Below are 24,075 nucleotides of genomic sequence, written 5' to 3' on the forward strand. Positions count from 1 at the left end.
TAAAACTATTTATACCGGAGTAAGGTTAGAACGCCCTCTAACGGGGAATAAGTGAAATAAATGGCGACTCGATTCTAGTTTTCTGTTGACCTAGATATCAAAATATCAACAGGCACCGCTGGGAAATATTCCAAAAATGCGGTTCAGAGAAACTATATGAAACGAGTCTTTGTACTCTTATACAGAGTATGGCATTAGTAAAAATACAAAAATAGACGGTTTAGTTTTGATTTAAATCTGTCTCCTGCCATCCCCCGATAGCGCTATTTCTAGGTCTACCTTTTGTCAAGGAGGCTATGCAAGAAGACAAATTTAAATCAAAACTTCCGTAGTTCTCGGTATACAATAAAACTATTTATACCGGAGTAAGGTTAGAACGCCCTCTAACGGGGAATAAGTGAAATAAATGGCGACTCGATTCTAGTTTTCTGTTGACCTAGATATCAAAATATCAACAGGCACCGCTGGGAAATATTAAAAAAAAAAATTGTTGATATTTTGATATCTAGGTCAACAGAAAACTAGAATCGAGTCGCCATTTATTTCACTTATTCCCCGTTAGAGGGCGTTCTAACCTTACTCCGGTATAAATAGTTTTATTGTATACCGAGAACTACGGAAGTTTTGATTTAAATTTGTCTTCTTGCATAGCCTCCTTGACAAAAGGTAGACCTAGAAATAGCGCTATCGGGGGATGGCAGGAGACAGATTTAAATCAAAACTAAACCGTCTATTTTTGTATTTTTACTAATGCCATACTCTGTATAAGAGTACAAAGACTCGTTTCATATAGTTTCTCTGAACCGCATTTTTGGAATATTTCCCAGCGGTGCCTGTTGATATTTTGATATCTAGGTCAACAGAAAACTAGAATCGAGTCGCCATTTATTTCACTTATTCCCCGTTAGAGGGCGTTCTAACCTTACTCCGGTATAAATAGTTTTATTGTATACCGAGAACTACGGAAGTTTTGATTTAAATTTGTCTTCTTGCATAGCCTCCTTGACAAAAGGTAGACCTAGAAATAGCGCTATCGGGGGATGGCAGGAGACAGATTTAAATCAAAACTAAACCGTCTATTTTTGTATTTTTATAAAATTATATTATCGTCACACCCCCCTCTCCTAAAAAAAATTTTTGGAACAAAATTTTAGCTACTTAACTACGACTTGTAACTATGTATAACAAAAGAGAAAAAAAATACGTCTTTCTGAAAATTAAACTCACCAATATCCTTTAATGCACTAGCACTAGCACTAACGTCTGTATCGTTTCCTGGTGTTGTTTCCATATTGTCCTGACGTTTCGTCCTAGATTGGGCGGCGGCGTTCTGCGCTGTTCTGTGGCAGTCTCAACACTGCTGAGATTTCGATGATGACTTTAATTTTGATAAATGTATGTAATTCAGACGTGTCGTTGTATAACTGGTGTGAAGAGTGTGAGTGTGTGGTTCGGGATTGGTTAAGGGAGAGGATGGAATCATGTACTATCGTCGTGAGCCGGTTTCATATCTTTGATGTGAACTCTGTTAATTGTTTTTCCCGTTGCGTCCTTTAATTGAAAAATTACTTTGGATAGTACTTTGTGAATAGTATATGGACCGGAGAATTTGGGAGCTAATTTGGCATTCGTTGTTTGGCGGCATTGGAAATGTTGTAATCTTTCTTCATGACTTTGTCTCCCATTTTCGGAGTCCACTCTCTGCGGCGTAGATTATAGTAGTGGCTTTGTGATTTAAACGCTTTAGCCAAGTTGATTCTTACCAGTTCGAAAGTTTCTCTTAATTTATTCCATTTGTACGTTGGTGGAATTGTGTCGGGCGGATTAGGCGCTTCTATAATTTTACTGGGTATGTCTAGTTCGTGTCCGAAATTTAAAAATGCTGGAGCAAATCCGGTAGAGTCGTGTTTTGCTGAGTTGATTTCGAAAGTCAGTTCTGGGATGTATGCGTCCCATTTCTTGTGATTGTTGTCGCAACATTGAGCAATCATGGTCTTGATGACCCTGTTTGTTCTTTCTACTGGGTTATTCTGTGGGGAATATGGTGGAATTGCGATTTTTTCGATGTTGAATTCTTTCAGTAGACTTCTGAATTCTCTGTTCTCGTATGAAGTGGCATTATCTGATATGAGTTTGGTTGGACATCCAAATCTCATTATTACTTTGTCCTTTAACGCTTGACATACGACGCTGGCTGTGGCACGTCTTACGGGAACAATTTCTACCCATTTCGAAAAAGTGTCTTGGAAAACGATTGCGTAGATCTTGCCTTTGCTTGATCTTGGTAGTGGTCCGATCATGTCGGAGGTTGAGTACATTTTTCCGGGGGTCTGTTGCTGTGAAGGTTTGTACTTCTGACAGTTGTGACAACTTCTGACGAATTTTGCGGTGTCTCTAAACATGTTTGGCCAGTAATATTTTCGTGCCAGTCTTGCTATTGTTTTGACTATACCTAAGTGTCCGGATGTTGTTGTTTCGTGGTTTTCGGATATCAGCTGTTTTTGTTTATTTCATGGAATACAGAATTTCCACGGGTTGGATAAATATGTTTCTTTGTAGTCATATTTATCCCAGAAATAGAAATGTCGGTACAGCCGATTGTCTTTTACCATATAATCCGGAAATCGTTGTGGGTTAGTTTTCACCTCTTCTAGTTTCTTCTTATACCAATCATCTTGTAGTTCTCCGAATGTAATGGTACTAATTGAGTCTACTGGTTCCCGAGAGAGGGCATCTGCTAAGTGGTTTTGTGCTCCTTTGCGGTAAATGACGTCGAAATCAAACTGTTGTAACGCCATGGCCCATCTGGCTAATCTTCCTGACGGATTTTCTATGGTTTGTAGGTATTTTAAACTTTGATGATCGGTTACGACTGAAAATTGATATCCTTCCAAGTATGGTCGCATTTTCTCTATTCCGTATACGATAGCTAGTAGTTCTTTTTCTGTTACACTGTAGTTTTTCTCCGCATTTGACAAAGACCTGCTGGCGTAAGCTATGACTCGATCGTGTCCTTGTTCGTCTTTCTGGATTAGAGCTACTCCGAGACCGTAGTCTGATGCGTCTGTTTGGAGAAAGAATCTTTTGCTGAAATCTGGACAAATTAGAACGGGAGCCTGTATCAATAGTTTCTTCATTTTTTCGAAAGCGATTGTTTGTTCTGTACCACAAATTCACTTCTGTTTCTTTTTTACTAATTGTCTTATTGGTACTATGTTCGTAGAGTAATCGTGAATAAAACGTTTGTACCAAGATGTGGTTCCTAGGAATTTTATTAGCTGCTTGATAGATTTTGGGGCTGGGTAGTCGATGATAGCCTTAATCTTGCTTTCGTCAGTTTTGGTGCCTTGCCTATTGACTACATGACCGAGGTATACGATTTCGTCTTTGCAGAACTCGCATTTTTCTAAGTTAATTCTTAGCTTTGCATCTTGTAATCGTTTAAATACTTGTTTTAAGTTCTGAATGTGCTGTTCGAACGTTTCTCCTAAAACTATGGTATCGTCTATGCGAAAGCGTAAGGTTCCATTTCGGGTCCTATAACTGAATCCAATAGGCGTTGGAACGTGGCTGATGCTGCGTGTAGTCCGAACGGAAGAACTTTGAATTGAAATAATCCTTTACCCGGTGCTATGAACGCTGTCAAAGGTTTGCTTTCTTCTGCCAGTGGTATTTTCCAATAACAGTTTTTTAGATCCAATGTTGAAATGTATTTTGCTGCTTTTAATTTGCCAATATGTGACTGATGTACGGAAGTGGAGAGGCGTCTTTTTCGGAAATTTCGTTCATACGTTTGAAATCTATGCAAAATCGGTAACTACCGTTTTCCTTCTTTATTAAGACAATTGGTGAGCTGTAGGGGCTGTTAGACTCTTCTATTACTCCTTCTTTCAACATGGTGTCTATCTCGTCGTTTATGATCTGTTGCATGGCGGGGTTTCTCGGTCTGTATCTTTGTTTTATTGGAGTGTTGTGTGTCAGTTTAATCGTGTGTTTGATTAATCGGGTTACTCCTGCGATCTTATCAAATCTGGTCACTTCTGTTTGTAAGAAATGTTCCAATTTGTTTTGCTGTTCTTGCGTTAAAGTGGGTTTAATGTTGAATTGGCTTTTTGCGACGCCGTCGTTGTAAGTACTTTCTGTGAAGTGTATCTCGTTCCTGTATTGCAGGAACCAATTCATCGACTTGTGTTGCAAATTCGGTGTTGACGTCTGTATTGTCTTTACTGCCGTTGAAGTTTTTCGAAAAATCCATGCAGAATCCACATTTCCGTATGTCATCGGTGCCTAGTATCGCTTGTGAGGAGAGATTTGGCATGTAATAAAACTTAATTTGACGCCATGCATCATTGATTAGCATATAGTATGATAGCTGTGCCTTATTTCTTGAGTGCTACCGTCTGCAAGCCTAATATCTGTTCTTTCCTCTTCTTCGGTTATGTTATCTTCTAACAGTGTCTTTCGAGCTGTTTCCCCGATGAAAGATTTCTGTGATCCAGTATCTAACAGTGCTTGAAACGTTTCTCCGTTTATGAACGTCAGTGAACAATGCGGTCTGTTGTCGAAATTGGTTGTTTGATTACGGCAAGATGTGACAGAGGACCTTAATTCTGGTTTGGGTTCGAGATGCCTCTGGGTGTCTCCACCCTTTTGTCGTTTCCCGGATTAGGGCAACTGCAATCTTTGTGTGAGATATTCAATGTTCCGCATCTACTGCAGAAAAGCATCGGCGTTGAACGGCATGTATCACGATTGTGGCTCAGTCGAAGAAAAAGAGTTCGCTTTTTAAAACATTTTTATTCGGAATCAAAATAAACAGAAGATACGATAATTAGCCTTAATTACTCATTAAGTTCGTTAATAAAATATACATATTTACAATTTCTACGCATCGAGCTTATTGTTCGGGCCGATGTGACGATATTTTTGTACATGAATGAATGATTCTGACGATCGCGCGAAATAGGAATTGCTTTTATTAATACGACATGAATGTATAAGGAAAGGGGAGAAAGGAGATCCCGCTCACCTCGCCGGATTGGAAAGACATATAAAGGATATATGATCACCGCTCATATAAGGATAGGTCAAAGGATAGGTAAGAAGAAAACTGTCGGATTCGCTCAGCACGCCAAAACGACAGCGGAAAATAATCGGGAAATACTACCTACATAAACTCACCTCTTGTACCTCGCTGTTGGTTATTATTCTTCGATCAACGCTCCAAGAATAATCAACTAGGCTTTTCGATCCGATTTTTATATCGTTCGAAACAGTACAAAAACGTGTTTTACTAAATTCATTGGCGTACTCTAGACGATAAAATTATATTATCGTCACAAAATGTTGTAATAGGAATGGAATGTGAAGAAATCTGATAATTCCCTATACAGAGTGTTTGGTAAAGATTGGGCCATAGCTCTTAACCTTAGATTCCTGAGCCTAAAATAGGTGACTTAAGCTAACTTTCCTTAGTACGAAACATATAATAGAGGCACAGTCGGAAAAATGAAAGAATACCCATGAACGAACATATAAAACACGCTGTATTTTCCTGTCACCGTGTCACACAAAAAATGGCCAGCGCAAGTACATGTAATAATTTTTCATTTTTCCTACATATCAACATAGAGTGAGCTTACCTTCCGCGCTTCCTGACGACAAGGACTGGTTTGCGTGACCCGTCAAAATAGCCCGGTCAAAACAGCCCCGTCAAAAAAGCCCCGTCAAAATAGCCCGAACACAAAATAGCCTCGACAAAATAGCCCGCAAACAAAATAGCCCCGACAAAATAGATCGCACACAAAATAGCCCCGGTCAAAACAGCCCCGGATAAAATAGCCCCGGCTAAAACAGCCTCTTATAAACAATTACATAATTATTTATACAAGGTGTCCAAAAACTTTTTTTTTCATCTAAATTATTTGACAAAAAGGAAGAATGTATTTAATTTATTTAATTTAAAATGCATTTTAGTGTTTCCCGAAAACAGAAAAAAATGTTTATATCATAAATAAACATTGATTTTCGTTTAACTTAAATGTTCAAACTTCCAAGAGGCAGGGAAGACAGGACTCGAGATCTCTGAAAAGACCATTTTTATTTAATGTGGTTAAGATAAACATCTGAATTGAGGATAATTAACATTTCCGAAAAAATGTATTTTTAAGGAATGATTTCATGATGAATTCTGAAGGGAGCTTTTTTGTCGGGACTATTTTGTCGGGGCTATTTTGTCGGGGCTATTTTGTCGGCGGGCTATTATTCCGCGGCTATTTTGTCTGCAGGCTATTTTGTCGGAGCTATTTTGTGTGCGGGATATTATGTCGGGGCTATTTTGTCGGAGCTATTTTGACGGGGCTATTTTGACGGGGTACCACTGGTTTGCGGCATCTCTTTCTAACACATTGTATCGAGAAACCAAGATGACATTAAGTGTGAGTATAGGTACGGAAGGGGTGGACGTGGACAACTGTCCCAGCTTTACTATGCGTAAGAGTGAAACAGCACTAATCAAAATAAAAAAGATAGTGTCGTCACTTCGCTCTGAATGACACTCTCTCTATGATAATATATAACTCTATGGTACGAAAGTTGATAATAACCGAAATACAGGGTGTCAAAGTTAAACTTGTATTTTATTTATTCATGAATATTTCCTGACAGGCACGGGTTAACAACACGAAATTTGGTAAGCGGGGGTTTTTGGGATTAGAAATCTAAATTCGCCACCTAAAATGATGTATTACCAAGAGGGCGCCACATACGTCTTTCAGCGCTAATTTAATTGCATCGCAAATTCCATTTGAAGAAATTTGCGATACATTTTTGGAAATTTTTATGGTTTTAAGTTATTTTTCAGGTGTAACTACAATGATATTATGCAAACAATGATGTTGCCTCGCAGATTTAACATGCGTTTATCTCGAAAACGGTTGAGTTTAGCGAGATGAATGTAGTAATACCTATTTTAAGTAAAAACATTAAGGAAATAAAATTTTGAGTCAAAATGTATGTAGAGTGGGTAACAAAAAAAAATGAAACTATTAAATGAGCGCTTAAAGTTGTATGTGGCGCCCTCTTGGAAATACATCATTTTTGGTGGCGAATTTAGATTTCTTGTCGCAAAAAACCCCCGCTAACCAAATTTCGTGTTATTATCCCATGCCTGTTAGGAAATTTCAAGAATAAATAAAATAAAAGTTTAAATTTGACTAGGGGTCGCCAACTTTTTGATAATTTCAAGATCTTGTCTTGAACCAAGACAAGATCAAGACAAGAAGTAATTTTAGATTTCAAGACAAGACAAGAAATTTTATATCAATACCAAGATTTCCTGTCAAGAAAACAAGAAATCTTGAAATATCTTGACATAATGAAAACTCTAGAACGTATTTATTTGTGAAAAAGATAACAATATTTTAACATAACTTATAATTTATTGAACACTTTTTTGCTAAAACGATTTACAAAAATATAAATTAAAAATAATAATTAATGATACTTACCTAATCCTGTTGAAAATAAAATTGCAAACTAGATTTTATTTTAAATAACAAATTTGGCACATTTTTAAATCGGAATTGATAAGCCATGAATTAAGGCAGATAACACTTCTCGTGGAGTCAACGCCTAGCCGATTTCTTGGCTTTGTTATTGTTAAAGTTGCTCTTGAAAATAGCATTTCCGCAGGTACAGATGTTGCTGGCGTTCCGAGAAAATCCTTGGCCATTTTCGATAATGACGGGTAGATATTTTCGTGTCTTCTCCACCAATCAAGTATATTCTCAGACCAGTATATTCTGACCTAGGCTCATTTATGAATTTTTCTATTTCATACTTCCAAGATTATAAGTTATCATTGTCAGCGTTCTTAAATAGGTAAGTAATATCTAAATCAAATTCGTTATCTTCTTTTTTCAGACTAAGTGCTGGTTCTGGTATTGGATTCTGTAGATTATTCTAGGATTTATTAAAGTAGTAAGCTTTAAATATTTCTTCTAATTTTTGTACTGCCTCTGATTGTAGAAGCTTTCTCCAAGATGAAGAGGAAAAAGCCTCTACTTTATGCCGAGGATCCAAAATAAGAACTATACAGTTATATATCCAATTAGTTTTGTTATAGTGTTTCAGTATTTTATCTCTCGGAGCTTGAATGAAGTAAATTAATTACTCGTCGGTAGTGTTTTTATCAATTTAATTATCAAGTTAATGAGCCCAATATTTTCAGTTTGTCTAAAAGTAAGTTTACTCCAATTAGCACCAATGGGAGTGTGCAATATTTTTCCCCTTCGAGCCTTCGAGTATTGAAGAAAGTGTTTTAAAGCTTTTCAGATACTGACAAAATTTACTGATCAGAACCCATTGTTTATCTAATATTTTGCATTTATTTAGATTTTCGATCCGGACTCCCCCCAGTGGCCGTGTTAGCAGGCAATGCAATAAAAAGGTCGCCGGGGAATCACCGGACCGGGTAATCAAGAAATTTCAAGATCTTGAAATTTCTTGAGTCAAGACAAGATATAAAATGTCAAGAAAACGTCAAGACAAGATCTTGAAATTTCTTGAGTCAAGACAAGATATAAAATGTCAAGAAAACGTCAAGACACGATTTTTATAAATTTCTTGATTTTTTCTCAAGACAAGACAAGAAGTTGTTGTCAAGACAAGAAATCTTGTCTTGTCGACCCCTAACTTTGACATCCTGTATTTCGGTTTTTATCGACATTTGTACTAAGGTAAGTCAGCTTAAATCGACCTATTTTAACCTCAGGAATCTAAGGTGATGCTATAGCTCATTCTTTACCAAACACCCTATATATTTTTTCCTTGTTGTTTGACTTCGACCATAGTTTCACCATTGTAATGCATCTAATACTTTGAGTTATGAGATATAACACTTTATAAGTGTTATATCTCTACTATCTATATATAGAATAATAATAACACTATGAGTTATGAGATTTATTAGAAACAACCCTGGTATGTTTAAAGCCATATATATATTGGATCAGTGCAAGCAGCAAAATGAGTGGTACCACACTAGTTGATAAATACCATAACTAATAGGTGCGAATCTCTACTTTGTTAAATCTATCATTTCATTAAGATGTTGAAGATGTTTCGGGAGGACACAAAGTAGGAATATACACATATCCAACATAATATGGATAACGGTATGTAGGGGCAGTAGTAGGAGTAGCACATATCTTCTTTAACTCCTCTCGCGATAGCGATATTTGTCGGGGTTGTACTTCAAGTGGACGAGGACTCACATGATTATCAGATGATTTCAACTGTCGTTTTTGCCTTCGGTTTAGCAATAAGTGAGATACTCCATATAAATCATGATCTAATCCATTCACCACGTTAACCAACAACTGAAAATGTATTAATAAATTTAGTGTATAAGCTAAAGTTGGTAATGTCCTTTTCATGAGCATTTTTCAGTGCGTCACAAATGATAGAAAAAAAGGTAAGTCCGTGATAATACACATTTATAGTATTTCTTCTCACGTGACATTTTAGTTAAATCTGATAGTTGTCAAATTTTATTTGCAATTTGGCATTAAACAAATCAATTGTGTTTATTGCATTTATAAAATGGTATTTTCTTTAATTTGTATAGTCAGATTTGTACAGATTATATTCGTAGATATATTATATAATTCATAATTAATCTTTTTTCGAGTATAGCGCCATCTATCGACAACTAGAATAAATGTTATAAAAATGTATGTAATCACCGACGTGCCTTTTTTTCTGTCACATACAATTTAATGCGTTAGAAAGAAATCGAAAAATTTTGACGCACTGAAAGATGCTCATGAGAAAAAGATATAAGATTAATAAATAACATGAAAACTTTTTTGCCATGTACCATTATGATACCCAGATATATTGGTATGGGTTAAAATGTAGCAGGTTGTTGTTCTAGTGATTTTGCCCCATCGCCATGTGAAAATCACGTCGATTTTAGGTGTATAATGCTACCAATACCTTTCGTAGTGCTTGAAAAGATCTTTAAAATAAGCAATATTAAATCTCGATTACGTTCAAACTAAGCGAGATATGCAGCAAAAAAAATTGATGACTAATATATTTTAAGGAAAAATTAGAAGTATTTTTAACCCCTTATCCACCAGAATTCTATGTTCAAAAAGTTGGACCGGTTTAAAATGAATAATTTTTGAAAAAAAATAATATCAAATTATAGAGAAAATTTTTAAATTTTCTTAAAAATCTACCTTTTTTCCATGTAACTTGAAAATGATATACGAAATACGGTAATGAAAAATAAAAACAAAATTTTTTTCTAAAAAAAACCTACATTTTTTATGTTTCTTTGTATCTCTTATCATTTTCAAATTACACGGAGAAAAAGTGAGATATTTAAGAAAATTTAAAAATGCACTCTATAATTTGATCTTATTTTTTTCAAAAACCATGCATTTTAAACCCGTCCAACTTTTTGAACATAGAAATAACAGTATAATAAAAGGTGTTGTAGAAGGAAAACGATCCATTTACATTCTGATGGATAAGATGTTAAATATACTTCTCATTTTTTCTTAAAATGCATTAGTCATCAATTTTTTTTGCAGCATATCTCGCTTTAGTTTGAATGTAATTGACATTTAAATTTCTCATTTTAAAGGACTTTTCAAACACTTCAAAAGGCATTGGTAGCATTAAACACCTAAAATCGACCGTTTCTTTGTTAATTCAAGTTGAATACACCGATTTGAGCATGCACCAAAAAACAAACTCTTTTCACCTACCATTTCTTTTTTCCTATTATAACTAGAAGATTTATGAAGGAACGAGTTGTTTCTTTATAAGCTAGAAACATATTTTATATAGGTTTTTAAGTTAGATGCATAGTTTTTAAGGTATTCGCAAAAAACATCCGAAAAGGTGTCATTTTTTCAATGAAAATGGCTAATTTTCAACCCCGAATAACTCAATAAGTATTGAGTTTTCCAAAAAAAATTATAGAACAGTTTTTGCTTAGAATTAGATTTTCTAGCCACTTTCGTATTTATTTTGACCAAAAATTTCCACCTCCTTGAAGGGGTGGGAACCTCCCGAAGATAAAAGCGCCAAATTATATAGGGTAGACTTTGTTGCCTCAGCTATTCCCTACTTACTTTGTAAATATCAAGTAAATCGATTTAATAGAATGGAATTCGGAGCCAAATACTCTCATTGACTGCCCTATTTGTGAATGAGCAATTTGGGAAATAAATATCGAAACAGGTCGATTTTTATTTTTAAATTATGATTTTTTGGCATATATATGTAGGTAGTCACGTCATCCGTCTGGGCGTGATGAGATTAACATTCATACAGGGTATAAAACATTTTTTTAAATTAAATTGTGTGTTTTCTGTTTTATTGGCACTGGTTTTCACAACTAACTGGCCAGTCAATTTCATAATGATTTTTAGACACTAATTATAGAGAGACACTAATTATATCCGAACGTCTGCGGTCCCTCCGGTGAGTACCGATCCCACAAGGACCGAATTTTAATTAAATTAGTAGACACACAAAGAAAAATGTACGTAATTTATTTAATTCAAAATACATTTTACTGCTGTCAGAAAACAGAAATAAAATGTTCATTTGAGAAATAAACATTGCTTTTCGCTTAAATTAAATATTCAAACTGCCAAGAGGCAGGTGGGTGGCAGCTAGAACATTTGATTTAAGCGAAAAGCAATAGGCGAGCGGGAGATACCCCTAAAATGCCCAGGTACTGACCACGGAGAGGTGAATGGCTAATTTTATTCATACTTTATATTTTTGAAGGTGCTGAAAACGAAAATGTGGTTTATTTTGAATTTTATGTGGGGGAACATTGTCAAAATCGCAATTTTAACCTAAAAATAAAAAAAGAGAAATCACGTTTTTTTGCGTTTACCTCGCTACAACTCTGTTCACTTTTAATATTTTTTTCTGAAATTTTTACAGTATATATTTCTCACCTTTCTTAAGAGAACGGTACTTACTTCAAGCTTTCAGTCTTATTCAAATAAAAGTTATAAATTTTTTAAAGTGAAAGGTGCAGATATCTGAATTGCAAAGTTCAATCGCAAAAGTAGAGCGACAAAGTTTGAAATTTAGCTTTTTAATCACGTGCATGTTAAAGTATAGAGTACAAAGAAGTTTTTTGGAAAGCTTTAGATCAAAATGTTTTATAGAAAAAAAATAGTGCAACTTTTATTATCGACATTAGAAATCCCCAATATAGCGGGTGTTTTTCGAGATACTGACCATGGGTGGTGAATGGCTAATTTTGGTCTTAGATTATGTTTCTGACGGTGCTGAAAACGAAAATAAAATTTATTTTAAATTTTAGGTGGGGGAGCGTTCAAGTATTACGTAACGCAATTTTTGACCCCCCTCCCCCCTACGTAACGCACCCTAATGGGCGTTTAACTATGGCGTAACGCAATTTTTGAATATTTTTTACCCCTTCCCCCAACCTGCGTTACGTAATACTTGAACGGCCCCTGGGGGAATATTGTCAAAATCGCAATTTTACCATAAAAATAAAAAAAGTGAAATCACTTTTTTTGCGTTTAACTCGCTACAACTCTGGTCGATTTTAATATTTTTTTCTAAGGTTTGTACACTATATGTTGCTCACCTTTTTGAAGACAACGGTATCTGTTTTAAGATTTTAGTCTTATTCTAGTAAAAGTTATGAATTTTTTAAAGTACAAGGTTCAGATTCGTGAATTGCAAAGTTTAATCGCATAAGTTATGAGACAAAATTTAAAATTTATCTTATTAATCACGTTTATGTTAAAACATAGAGTACAAAAAAGTTTTCTGGAAAGTTTTAGTTACAAATGTTTAATAGAAAAAAAATGGCGCAACTTTTAATATAGACGTTATACATCCCCAAAATAACACTTATTTTTCTAGATACTGACCATGGGAAGTGAATGGCTAATTTTAGTCTTATTTTATGTTTTCGATGATGCTGATAATGAAAAAGTGGTTTATTTTGAATTTTATGTGAGGGAACACTGTCAAAATCGCAATTTTAACCTAAAAATGAAAAAAAAAGTGAAGTCACGAATTTTTACGTTTAACCCACTACAACTCTGTTCCATTTTAATATTTTTTTCTAAAATTTCAACAGCATATATTTCTCACCTTTGTGAAAACTATGAAAGTAAAAGTAACTGTAGTCTTTGAGTCTTTTTTTTTATAAAAGTTATGAATTTTTAAAAATAAAAGGTGCATATTCGTGAATTGCAGAGTTAAATAGCAAAAATTAAGTGACAAAATTTAAAATTTATCTATTTGATTTCGTTTGTGTTAAACCACAGAGTTCAAAGAAGTTTTATTGGGAGTTTTAGGTCTAGATGTGTTATAAAGAAAATATGGTGCCACTTTTAATTTTAAGAAAAACGTGGTTTAACTTTTTTTTATTTTTAGGGCAAAATTGCGGTTTTGACAATGTTCTCCCACCTAAAATTCAAAATAAAATTTATTTTCGTTTTGAGCACCATCAAAAACATAAAGTAAGACCAAAATTAGCCATTCACCACCAATGATCGGTATCTCGAAAAATTAGCGTCATTTTGAGGATTTATAACGTAGATGTTAAACGTTGCACTATTTGTTTTATATAAAACATTTTGATCTAAAACTTTCCAGAAAACTTCTTTGTACTCATGTTTTATTTTTGAATTTGATTTAAAATCTATATTTCAAATTTTGTCAGTCAAATTTTTCGATTAAACTTTGCAATTCACGAATCTGCACCTTGTACTTTAAAAGATTCATAACTTTTACTAGAATAAGACTAAAAGCTTAACCTTTAACTACGGGCTACGGTGTACACAGTACACCATGCGTGTTAAGTTGGTTGCCGTTTCTTAAAACTATTTTCTGCGTTTACGGCGCTCGACGTAACCTATCAGTCATGGCCTGGTATCTTATATGGAACAAATGGGTAATTTCCCCCCACCACTTCCACACCGATCAGCTAAATAAAGAGAAATGACAGCATATCTCGCTCACGAAGACTTCAACCAATCATTTATGTTAACACCATACCTGAATATGAATATCACAAATTAATAAAATAATCGAACGAGGCTTAACTCGGCATTACTCGGCAATGTCAATTCTGTCAAAAGTAATGACAGACAGTTTAGAGTTAGTGCAAATAATTTTCTATTAGTTTACAGTTTTTATTGTATTATAGTATTATCTTTAACGATTTTTTCTTAGTAATTTCAATTTAAGTTGGTTCCTTATCCTTCGTTTATAAAGTGTAGTTTTGTTTTAGTTACGAAAGAACTTTGGTGTTGTGTTAATAAAAAAAACTATTATTGTTGTGTACAAATCATAGACAAGTTAGAAAAATGCATAGGTAAATAGTAATTAGTTTATAACTGTTTTATCTGAAACAACAAATAAATACACGTACCTATATTTAGAAAAACATTGTCTAACTTTTTTATATCCCTTTTCCTTACTAAATTTGACAGCAAAAATAACATATTTTGTAACTTAATAATTCCGAATAATTTATGAGTATTACTTAGATATTATTTAAATAAAATACTTTAACAAGCTTAGTAAGTTGTGGTATTTTATTTTAATAATATAGGTGAGATTATTTCTTGTAAAATAAGAAGATATTTAATTAGTAACGAAATTGCCCGCAAGAGGCGCTAAACGGATAAAATTAATGCTTGTCCATTTGAATTTCCCGCCAAATGGTGATTAGTTAACACATCAAACGCAAATGGCGTAAGGAACCAAAATTTAACAGTGAGTTGCCTATCTATCCGGTAATACTATATTATTATTTATCTATGCCTATCAGTATTAGGTCTGGATCCCGCGTATGAAAAAAAAGTTGATTAATAGCAAGCTGAAAATTTGTTAATAGCTTAAGGGTGTCTAGTCGGACAAACTTTGATATATGGGAACACTGCAACAGGGGAAGTTTTAAGTGTGGAATAGGTTAAAAATTTGGAACAGTCAGACCACGAAAACGGCACATGTATTTTGTCCGACAGAACAGTGTGATTTTTGCATGAGAGTATAATCTCTGTTCGGAGAGTTTAAGTCTGTTCTGTCGGACAAAATAAATGTGCCGTTTTCGTGGTGTGACCGTTCCAAATTTTTAACCTGTTCCAAAATTAAAACTGCCCCTGTTCCAGTGTTCCCATATATCAAAGTTTATCCGACTAGACACCCTTAAGCTATTAACAAATTTTCAGCTTGCTATTAATCAACTTTTTTTTCATACGCGGGATCCAGACCTATATAGTATCAACCATTGTCTGTTACAGTCGATACGTGATTTTTGATCCAATAGTTGAGTTGTGATAAAAAATATCAAAGTGAGTTCCCGAACGGTGCCTTCAGTACACCACGCACATAGTTATGTAAGTAAATTTAACGAATGTTAAACTTTAAATTACCTGCAAACGAGTTATTTTCTGTGTAGTAAATGTTACATTGTACTTTTTATACAAAAATGTGAAATGGAAACTTAGGAGAAATATTTTTTATAGGGATCGAGTGCGTGTTAGAAACCCTAAAAGTCTCATACAAGATGAGCTTAGAGCTATGGCTGAAGCATTGCTCGAAGAAGAACCTGAGGAAGAAGTTAGGGGAGAAGAGGATGCTAGTTCGTCAGAAGAAGAGGAAGAAATTACGGAAGACAACGATTATAACACTGAGTCGGAGATATAACTAAATGATAAAAAGTCTTCTGATTCAGATAACGAGAGGGATGGTGAGAGTTTAGAGCAAAACTTCCAGCAAAAATATTGTAAAAATACTTCCTGGGCCAAAGCTGAGTGCTAGAGATATTACCAATGAGAGAAGTGCTTTCGAAAAAATTTTTAGTGACGACATTGTTGAAAATATAGTTGAGTGTACAAACTTGAAAATTACAAATATGCGAATAAAGTATAACCGGCCGAGACGGGCTAAAGACACAACAAAAACAGAAATTATGGCATTTATCGGACTACTACTTCTTGCAGGAACTAAAAAGCAAAACCATACACATTTTCTTGAATTGTGGACTAAAGACGGAACCGGCTCAGAAATATTTAGAGCGTGCATGAGTGCTGATCGATTTTTATTTTTGCTTGCTGCTATAAGATTTGATGACAAAAATAGTAGAGGGATACGCAAGGAAACTGATAAGCTTGCTACTATTCGAGTTACACTGGATCGTTTTGTAGAGAACTGCAACAATAACTACTGTTTAGGAGAAGAAGTAACAATTGACGAAATGTTAATACCTTTCAGAGGTAGATGCAGTTTTATTCAATATATCCCGTCCAAGCCTGCAAAGTATGGGTTAAAAGTATTTGTATTGTGTGATGCCCAGACATTTTATGTTACACATTTAGAGGTGTATTGTGGTAATCAGCCACAAGGACCTTACAACAAATCAAATAAACCTGCTGATATTGTACATCGTTTACTTCAAGACTGGAAAGGGAAAAACCGGAACTTGACATGTGATAATTGGTACACAAGTTACTCATTGGCCAATGATCTTTTGAAAGATAAAGTAACAATGGTTGGCACACTAAAGAAAAATAAACGGGAGCTGCCATTGGAGTTCCTACCACATAAAGAAAGAGAAGTTGGATCGTTCCTTTTCGGATTTCAAAAAGAGGTAACTATAGTGTCATATGTCCCTGCAAAAAATAAAGCTGTGCCTTTGATATCAACCATGCATAATGATTCTGCAGTAGATCCGGATAAAAAAAAGCCAAATATAATTTTAGATTATAATTCCCACAAAGGAGGTGTCGACACAGTAGATAAAATGTGCGGTACATACTCGGTATCAAGGAGAACGCAAAGGTGGCCGATGGTTATATTTTTTCAGCTCCTAAACATCGCAGGAATTAACAGCCAAATTCTGTATAATGCTGCAAATATAATGTATAATGTTTTGCACAGTCATACAGGTTGAAGGTTCATATTTTTTAAGATACTCAACTAAAATTTAAATTTTAAACGCAACCTACTGCGAATCTATAAACACGGTAAATTTCCGATATTTTGCTTCGCGGTAAAGATATCGGAAAAAGTTATTTTAACCCCACATACCAAATTTCATGACACAATTTTGTATTTGTAGGCAGGACCCTAAAACGAGGTGGAAATAAAATTATCCAAACTTTGGCCAAACTTTTCACCGAATGCATTTACCAAGGAAAAACCCCTTCTCAATGGAACAATGCGGTCATTGTTTTATTACACAAGAAAGGTAACATAACAGATCTAAATAAACTACCATCGTATCAGTTTGATATCACACATATATAAACTTTTCACAAAAATTATCAAAAAAAGACTGGAGGCTAAGTTAGACTTCTATCAATCTAGAGAACAAGCTGAATTTAGATCTGGATATAGCATTAACAATCACTTACTGGTAATAAAAAAATCTGATAGAGAAGTCTGTGGAATACAACAAATTATTGGCACTGATATTCGTGGACTAAGAGAAACATTTGATACCATAAAAGCCAGCAGAAAATGTTAAAAGCATTGACAGAATGCCGAATAGACCGTCGCTACACTAACATGATCAAATATATCTACCAAAATGCAACGGCTAGGGTAAGACTATCTGAACAACAAACAAATAAATTCTGTACACAGCGAGGAGTTCGGTAAGGATACACCATCTCACCGAAGCTATTCACAACCCTCTTAGAACACACTTTTAAGAAGGCAGATCTAAACGAATATGGTATCAACATAAGTAGAGTTGCACAAGTTTGACTTGAATGTTTGAACTTGACTTGAGTTTGACTTAATTTCAAGTCAAACTCAAGTCAATCCTTCTGACAAATATTTCAAGTCAAGTCAAACTGGTCAATCGTACAGGTTTGAAAATTAAAACTGTTTGTCAAACTAGTTTGAAAGAGTTTGAAAAATAATTTATTTAGTACATATACTTTTTTGTCGAGATAGACATGTTAGTTTCCAATTAAGATAAGAAAATTAATAATACAATGAGTGCCACATAAAAGTCAAAATTTTCAATGTGTTTTAATTTAAAACTTTTAAATGTAGATATTTATTTTTTCGAATCCTGAAAAAACTAATAAGTATTTTTGAAAAATTTAAACGCAGAATGAAAGATTGCGTTATTACCGAGGGCCGAAAGTCTCTTAGAACAAATAAAAAGTTTCTTTTGAATAAAATATTTGCAATTAATAATAACACTAAATTTTGCTTTTTATGTTCACATCCATAACTTATTAAAATAAACATTATAGAAGTTTTCAGGGATGTTTGTCCCTCAGAAATAATGTAATCTTTCATGCTGCTTTTAATTTTTTTTTAAATTCTTATTGGTTTTCTCAGGATTTGAAAAAAATTAATACATTTAAAACACATTCAACATTTTAATAAGCGACATGTTACGCCTATGCCCTTAACAATAAAATAAGACTATTATTTATCTTAGGGCCAGTTCGAAAAAACATGTGGTACCAAGCTGCTAGTTCACTCGAAAATATGTACCACAATACAAAAGTTAGTATTGCTGTATGTATATTCGTTGGTATTTCTTTAAAATTCAAAACTAACCATAGGGTTATTAGACCTGGATCCCGCGTACCAAAAAAAGTTGATTAATAGCAAGCTGAAAATTTGTTAATAGCTTAACGGTGTCTAGTCGGACAAACTTTGATGTACGGGAACACTGGAACAGGGGAAGTTTTAATTGTGGAACAGTTAAAAAATTTGGAACGTCAGATTACGAAAACGTCCCATGTATTTTGTCCGTCAGAACATCCAATTGATTTGTTACCCTTTCATTAAATTCTCATGCAAAAATCAGACTGCTATTACTAACCAACATGATTCCTGTCATTTGACATGTTCTTCGTGTTCCACTTATTAAAATACCCAGTTGGTGATCAGGGATGGGCGGTGTCGATAATGTCATGTCGACAATTCGATTGTCGACATGTCGACAATCATGTCGATGTCGAGTGATTTCAAGTTGTTGCCAATGTCGACAATGTCGAGTATGTCGACAATTAGCAAACGATCAGAATGACGTTCCGTGCGCACTAATTTGAAATTTTAGGTTAATCTGGCTGCGCTGACTTATTGAAAAAGTATGCATTAATGTTTCAACAAGTTGCAAAGAGACCAAATAATCTCAAACTTTTGAAACTTTTAACCTCACTATTAACTTGCGATTGTCAAATTCATAGGATATTCCATAATTGTTTGATTGCAGGTTTTTCAAGTGTAAATGAATTTTAAATAGATTCATATAGAGACAATTTATTATGTGCAAACCTCATGATAGAGTAATGCAATGTAATGAATCTAAAATATTACCATATAGATGCAAAACCAGAAAAAACCAGCAAAACAAATTTTCATAGATTTTTAATTTTCTATCGTTACTCGTAAACTCGTAACATTTACAGAAAGGTTTAAAAAAATTAAAAAGAAACGTAAACCTAAACGTCAGTAAACGAGGTAAGATTCAAAACCACAATCAAACATATCTCAGTACATTGAAACCTTACCTTGTTTCCTAACATTTCGTTTACTTTTTTTTAAATTTTACTAACTCTTTATTATAATAATTATAGTATAATAATTACTGAAACAGTGTTGAATCTCTTCGTGCTTTGGCAGAGACTGCATAATAAAAACATTACAACATTTTGCGGTTTTGCTAATTGTTAACCAAAGAAAACATTTAACCAATAATACATCAAATAGTTGTACTTTCCCCGTCCATATCTACAATTTCTTCCTCGTCCAGGTCATAACTATTTTTATCAGGATACTCTCCCTTTAATGAAACATAAATATGTACCAATTTCTTGGAATTAGTGAACGTTAATCTATTTCTTATCAGACTGTGAATGTGTCCCCAATTTGAAAAGAGTCTCTCGATTTGAGCTGAGATGCCACTCATTTTGATTCTGATCAGATCAGATCACATTCAAAGTTTACAACTGAATAATTTCATAACATAACCTCACTTTTTTCCATTATGGACACGTTGCTGACATTGTCGACATTGTCGACATTGTTGACACGTTCTCGACATTGTCGACACGTCTGTGTCGACAATTAAAGTCGACGTGTCGATGCCCATCTCTGTTGGTGATAAACACCAGTCTGATTTTTGCATGAGAGTTTAATGAAATGGTTACAAATTAATTGGAAGTTCTGTCCGACAAAATACATGGAACGTTTACGTAGTCTGACGTTCCAAATTTTTAACCTTTTCCACAATTAACTTCTTCTGTTCCAGTGTTCCCATACATCAAAGTTTGTCTGACTAGACACCGTTAAGCTATTAACAAATTTTCAGCTTGCTATTAATCAACTTTTTTTTGGTACGCTGGATCCAGGTCTATATGGTTTTATATCTACAATTTAAATTTTTTCCGGATACAGGCTACAAATGTTGGGTTTAAATTAAAAAAAAAATTAATGTAAAAATATGCATCAAGCTTTCTTAATAATTATCCTAACTGGCTCGTTTATTAGGTTTTATTTGTCTGTCTGCGGTTTAAATATCGTATCAGCCAATACATTCCTATGTTTATTGAAATTTGTCAAAAAAAATTGTTTGCCTTTGTTGGGAGAGGGGGAATTTCCCCTACCCCTCCCCCTCCTCCCGTTGATCCGCCACTGAACAAATAAAGGCGGACTCATTTAAAATTGAAAATAAACACGTTGCGTAATATTCAAACTTTTCAAACTGTTTGAAGAAGTTTGATTTCAAGTCAAACCTAAAGATATCGAAATCAAGTCAAGTCAAACTTACGATTAAGGACAGAAATTGCATGGACCGAAATTCACCCGAATATAAGAAACTTAATAAGGCAATAAGAAAAAGAATAAGACATCAGGGACAACAACACCGAACAAATCGAAAATAATATAGAGAAAAACGAGAGTTTGAAAGTGTTGAAAACTCTAAATAAGTAGTAAAGACCGACAACAAATACACCAGATAAAAGATAAAAATGGAGTCACTAAAACGACAAAAATAAGATAATAAAAAATATTGTTGAAGATTACTATTTATACAGAATTATACCTACTCATTCAGCGTAGCAAAACCAGAAAACCACGGTATGGAAATTATAAATGTAGGATCTGAAATACTACCGAAATTACTAACGAGGAAGTTATAAATGTCTTAAACCAGATGAAAAATGAATATTATACAGAGTTAGTTTTATGTATGGAACGCCACAATTATCTTAAAAACGGCTTGCACGATTTTTTATAAATTTTGGTGTCTTGTGATACGGCCGATATTATGGTGGTACTTACATTGTTGTCAGATCTTCCGTTTTTCTGAAAATCTAATGAACTTTCTTATTTCAAATAGGACATCCTGTATATTTTTGGCGTTTTGAAGTCCTTAAAAAATACTGATTATTTTTTATGTAATATTCCCTATACCTAAATGCGGCAATTTCGGAGTTATTATTACATTTATTTAACAAAAAATGTTCTTTGAAATTCTTCCCTAAAGTTATAAACAATTTAATTCTGAAAAAACGAAACTTTGACGATTTTCAATGCTCGAAAACATAAATAAAAAACATTATTTTTGAAATCACGAAGAGCCTAAATTAAATTTGAAGCCTTCTTCTATCAGCTCCCCATAAGAATTTTTGGCATGTTTTATTCTAAAATATTATTTTTTAAGAAGTCTAAATGAATCGCTTATGAGAGAACGGGCGATCATGCTGCATTAACAATTAAAAAACAATCTTTTACAATGAAATAAGCCCAAACTGCGTATAATAAGGTTTGAACTTGAATTTAGGTTGTAATTACAAAAGTAATATTTTTTACTTGGGATTTTGAGCCTTGATAACCGTCATTTTTCTTTTTTTTTGAGTATAAAATTGTTTATAACTATTCAAAAACGATCGACTTTAGAGAAAAATTACAAGGGACCTTTTTTATTTAAAATGATCCAAAGAACCTAAAAGAATGTCTGATCGGGCCAAGAAAATTAATTTTTAAATTTGTTTTAAATTTTTTGTTAAATAAATATAGCAATAACGACGAACTTATGGCATTTAGGTATAGGGAGTATTACATAAAAAATAATCAGCATTTCTTAAGGACTTCAAAACCCAAAAAATATACAGGGTGCCCCATTTCAAATAAGAAAGTTCATTAGATTTTCAGAAAAACGGAAGATCCGAAAACAATGTAAATACCACCATAATATCGATCGTATCACAAGACCCTTACATACCAAAATTTATAAAAATGATGAAAGCCGTTTTCGAGATAATTGAGGCGTTACATACATAAAACTCACTCTGTATAGATTAAGAAAAACACACGTCCATCGAATGAGCTATTACGAGTATCTCTGAAAAAACATATAAGAAAATAAGGACATATGAAGCAGGACGAAGGTGGAGGATGTAATTGGAAGAATTGCGCAAATGAAATGAAACTAGGTAGGACACGTGACATGACAAAACAACGAAATGTGGACGAGAAACATTATACATCGGAGACCAGACGAGCAGTAGTGGAAGACCACAACAACGATGGCTAGACGATATCAAAGCACAAATGGGGAGTAACTGGCACTAAATAATACAAAACAAAGAGAAGTGAAGAACTCATTGGAGGCCTTTGTCCAGGGGTGGATGGAAACAGACTGAAGAAGAAGAAGACTATTTAAGTTATATTTGAATATGCGGCCCGCATAAAAGGTTTTATTTTGAACATGGCCCGCCATCCGAAAAATGTTGCCGACCCCTGCTTTACACCAAGCGCCTCGCCACCACTGCTTTTAGAATATAACGAAGAAATAATTTGATGTTTATATTTACATGAACAATAAAACTAAAGTTACTTAAAATTGTGTAAAGTGTCACTTACCACAATGAACAGGAAAATGTAGACCTTCATTTTCGATTTGACTTTTTGAGATGATTAGTCCTCAAAGACAAATGTTTGATGTAAGTCGTTCAGTTTTTGGTTCTCTTTTATAGCTAGAAAAACGTAGATAATAAAATAGTTAATCTCAATAAAATAACAATTTCGCCCAAACCTGTGATTATGCATCAGTCAGTGTGATTTATTATTTATTAGGTGTTTTAATTAATTTAGGCATAATTTTTAAATGAGTTTTTGGGTTTTTAATAAATCGGTAATAAATTATTCCTACGTAGACTTTTTAATTTTGATTTTGAAAAACATTTGTTTAGATAAGTTTTATGATATTTCATAATCTGTTCATAATATAATTCAAATTCAAACACGATAAATTTTATCTAAGGCCATATTTTAAAACAATAAATACAGATTATGTCCCAATACATAAAGGATTCCCAAATAACATTAAAAGGGCACTTGATTACTCTGGAACAGATATTAGCTCTGACCATATTCCACTAATTAGTGTTTGGATTCAAAGATAAAATGGTCTCTAGGCCTTCAAAACACGTTGGATACAATATTGAAGCTTTAAAAAATAAAACAACTAGAGAAAAAGTACAAGAGAAACCTAGAAAATGAATACTCAATTTCAGCAAAAAATTAAAAGAAAATGTGGAAGAACGATGGGAACACATCAAAAATACTAGACATGAAGGTTCATAAAATTTTCCGGGTTACAAGATAATACAATTAAAGAAAAGTTGGATGACAGAAAATTCTTGACATGACGGAAGAAAGAAGAAATTTGAAGAATAATAATAAAGAATACAAGGAAGTAAATAAAGTTATGCAACAAGGACACGCATAGGCGTAATTCGCGGTGGCAAGGGGTGGCAGCTGCCACCCCAAAGTTTTGTACCCTCCTATTTTGCCACCCCAAAGATTGACCCATAAAACTAAATTTTATAAATAAATTATGTATAAAAATCAAACAGTACAATTGAGATACTACAAAGTTTTAGGACAGACCAATACTTCGACAAGATGTTTGATTACTGCTCTAAAATTACTTAAAAATATGAGTTTCGTCCAGCGGAGCTCCCAAGGAAAGGAAAAATCCTAGCTAAACTTGGCAGAGGCTCTAAA

At 33.9% G+C, this 24,075-nt stretch overlaps 1 protein-coding gene across 1 annotated transcript; it reads right to left on the reverse strand.

Moving 5' to 3' along the window:
- Positions 1-8,949: 8,949 nt before the first annotated feature.
- Positions 8,950-23,061, reverse strand: LOC126884664 (uncharacterized). The gene is made up of 2 exons (XM_050650733.1): positions 22,930-23,061; positions 8,950-9,380 (listed from the first exon to the last, which is right to left on the reverse strand). Exons 1-2 carry the CDS (start codon positions 22,957-22,959, stop codon positions 9,105-9,107), a joined length of 306 nt encoding a protein of 101 aa, XP_050506690.1. The 5' UTR covers positions 22,960-23,061; the 3' UTR covers positions 8,950-9,104.
- Positions 23,062-24,075: the final 1,014 nt, after the last annotated feature.

Source organism: Diabrotica virgifera, chromosome 5 (assembly GCF_917563875.1).
Source record: "Diabrotica virgifera virgifera chromosome 5, PGI_DIABVI_V3a".
Taxonomy (NCBI): domain Eukaryota; kingdom Metazoa; phylum Arthropoda; class Insecta; order Coleoptera; family Chrysomelidae; genus Diabrotica; species Diabrotica virgifera.

Coding starts and splice junctions, on each gene's coding strand:
- LOC126884664 (XM_050650733.1), bottom strand. CDS start 22,959: ATGAAGGTCTACATTTTCCTGTTCATTGTG. Junction 9,381..22,929: donor ACATTTTCCTGTTCATTGTG/GTAAGTGACACT, acceptor ATACATTTTCAG/TTGTTGGTTAACGTGGTGAA.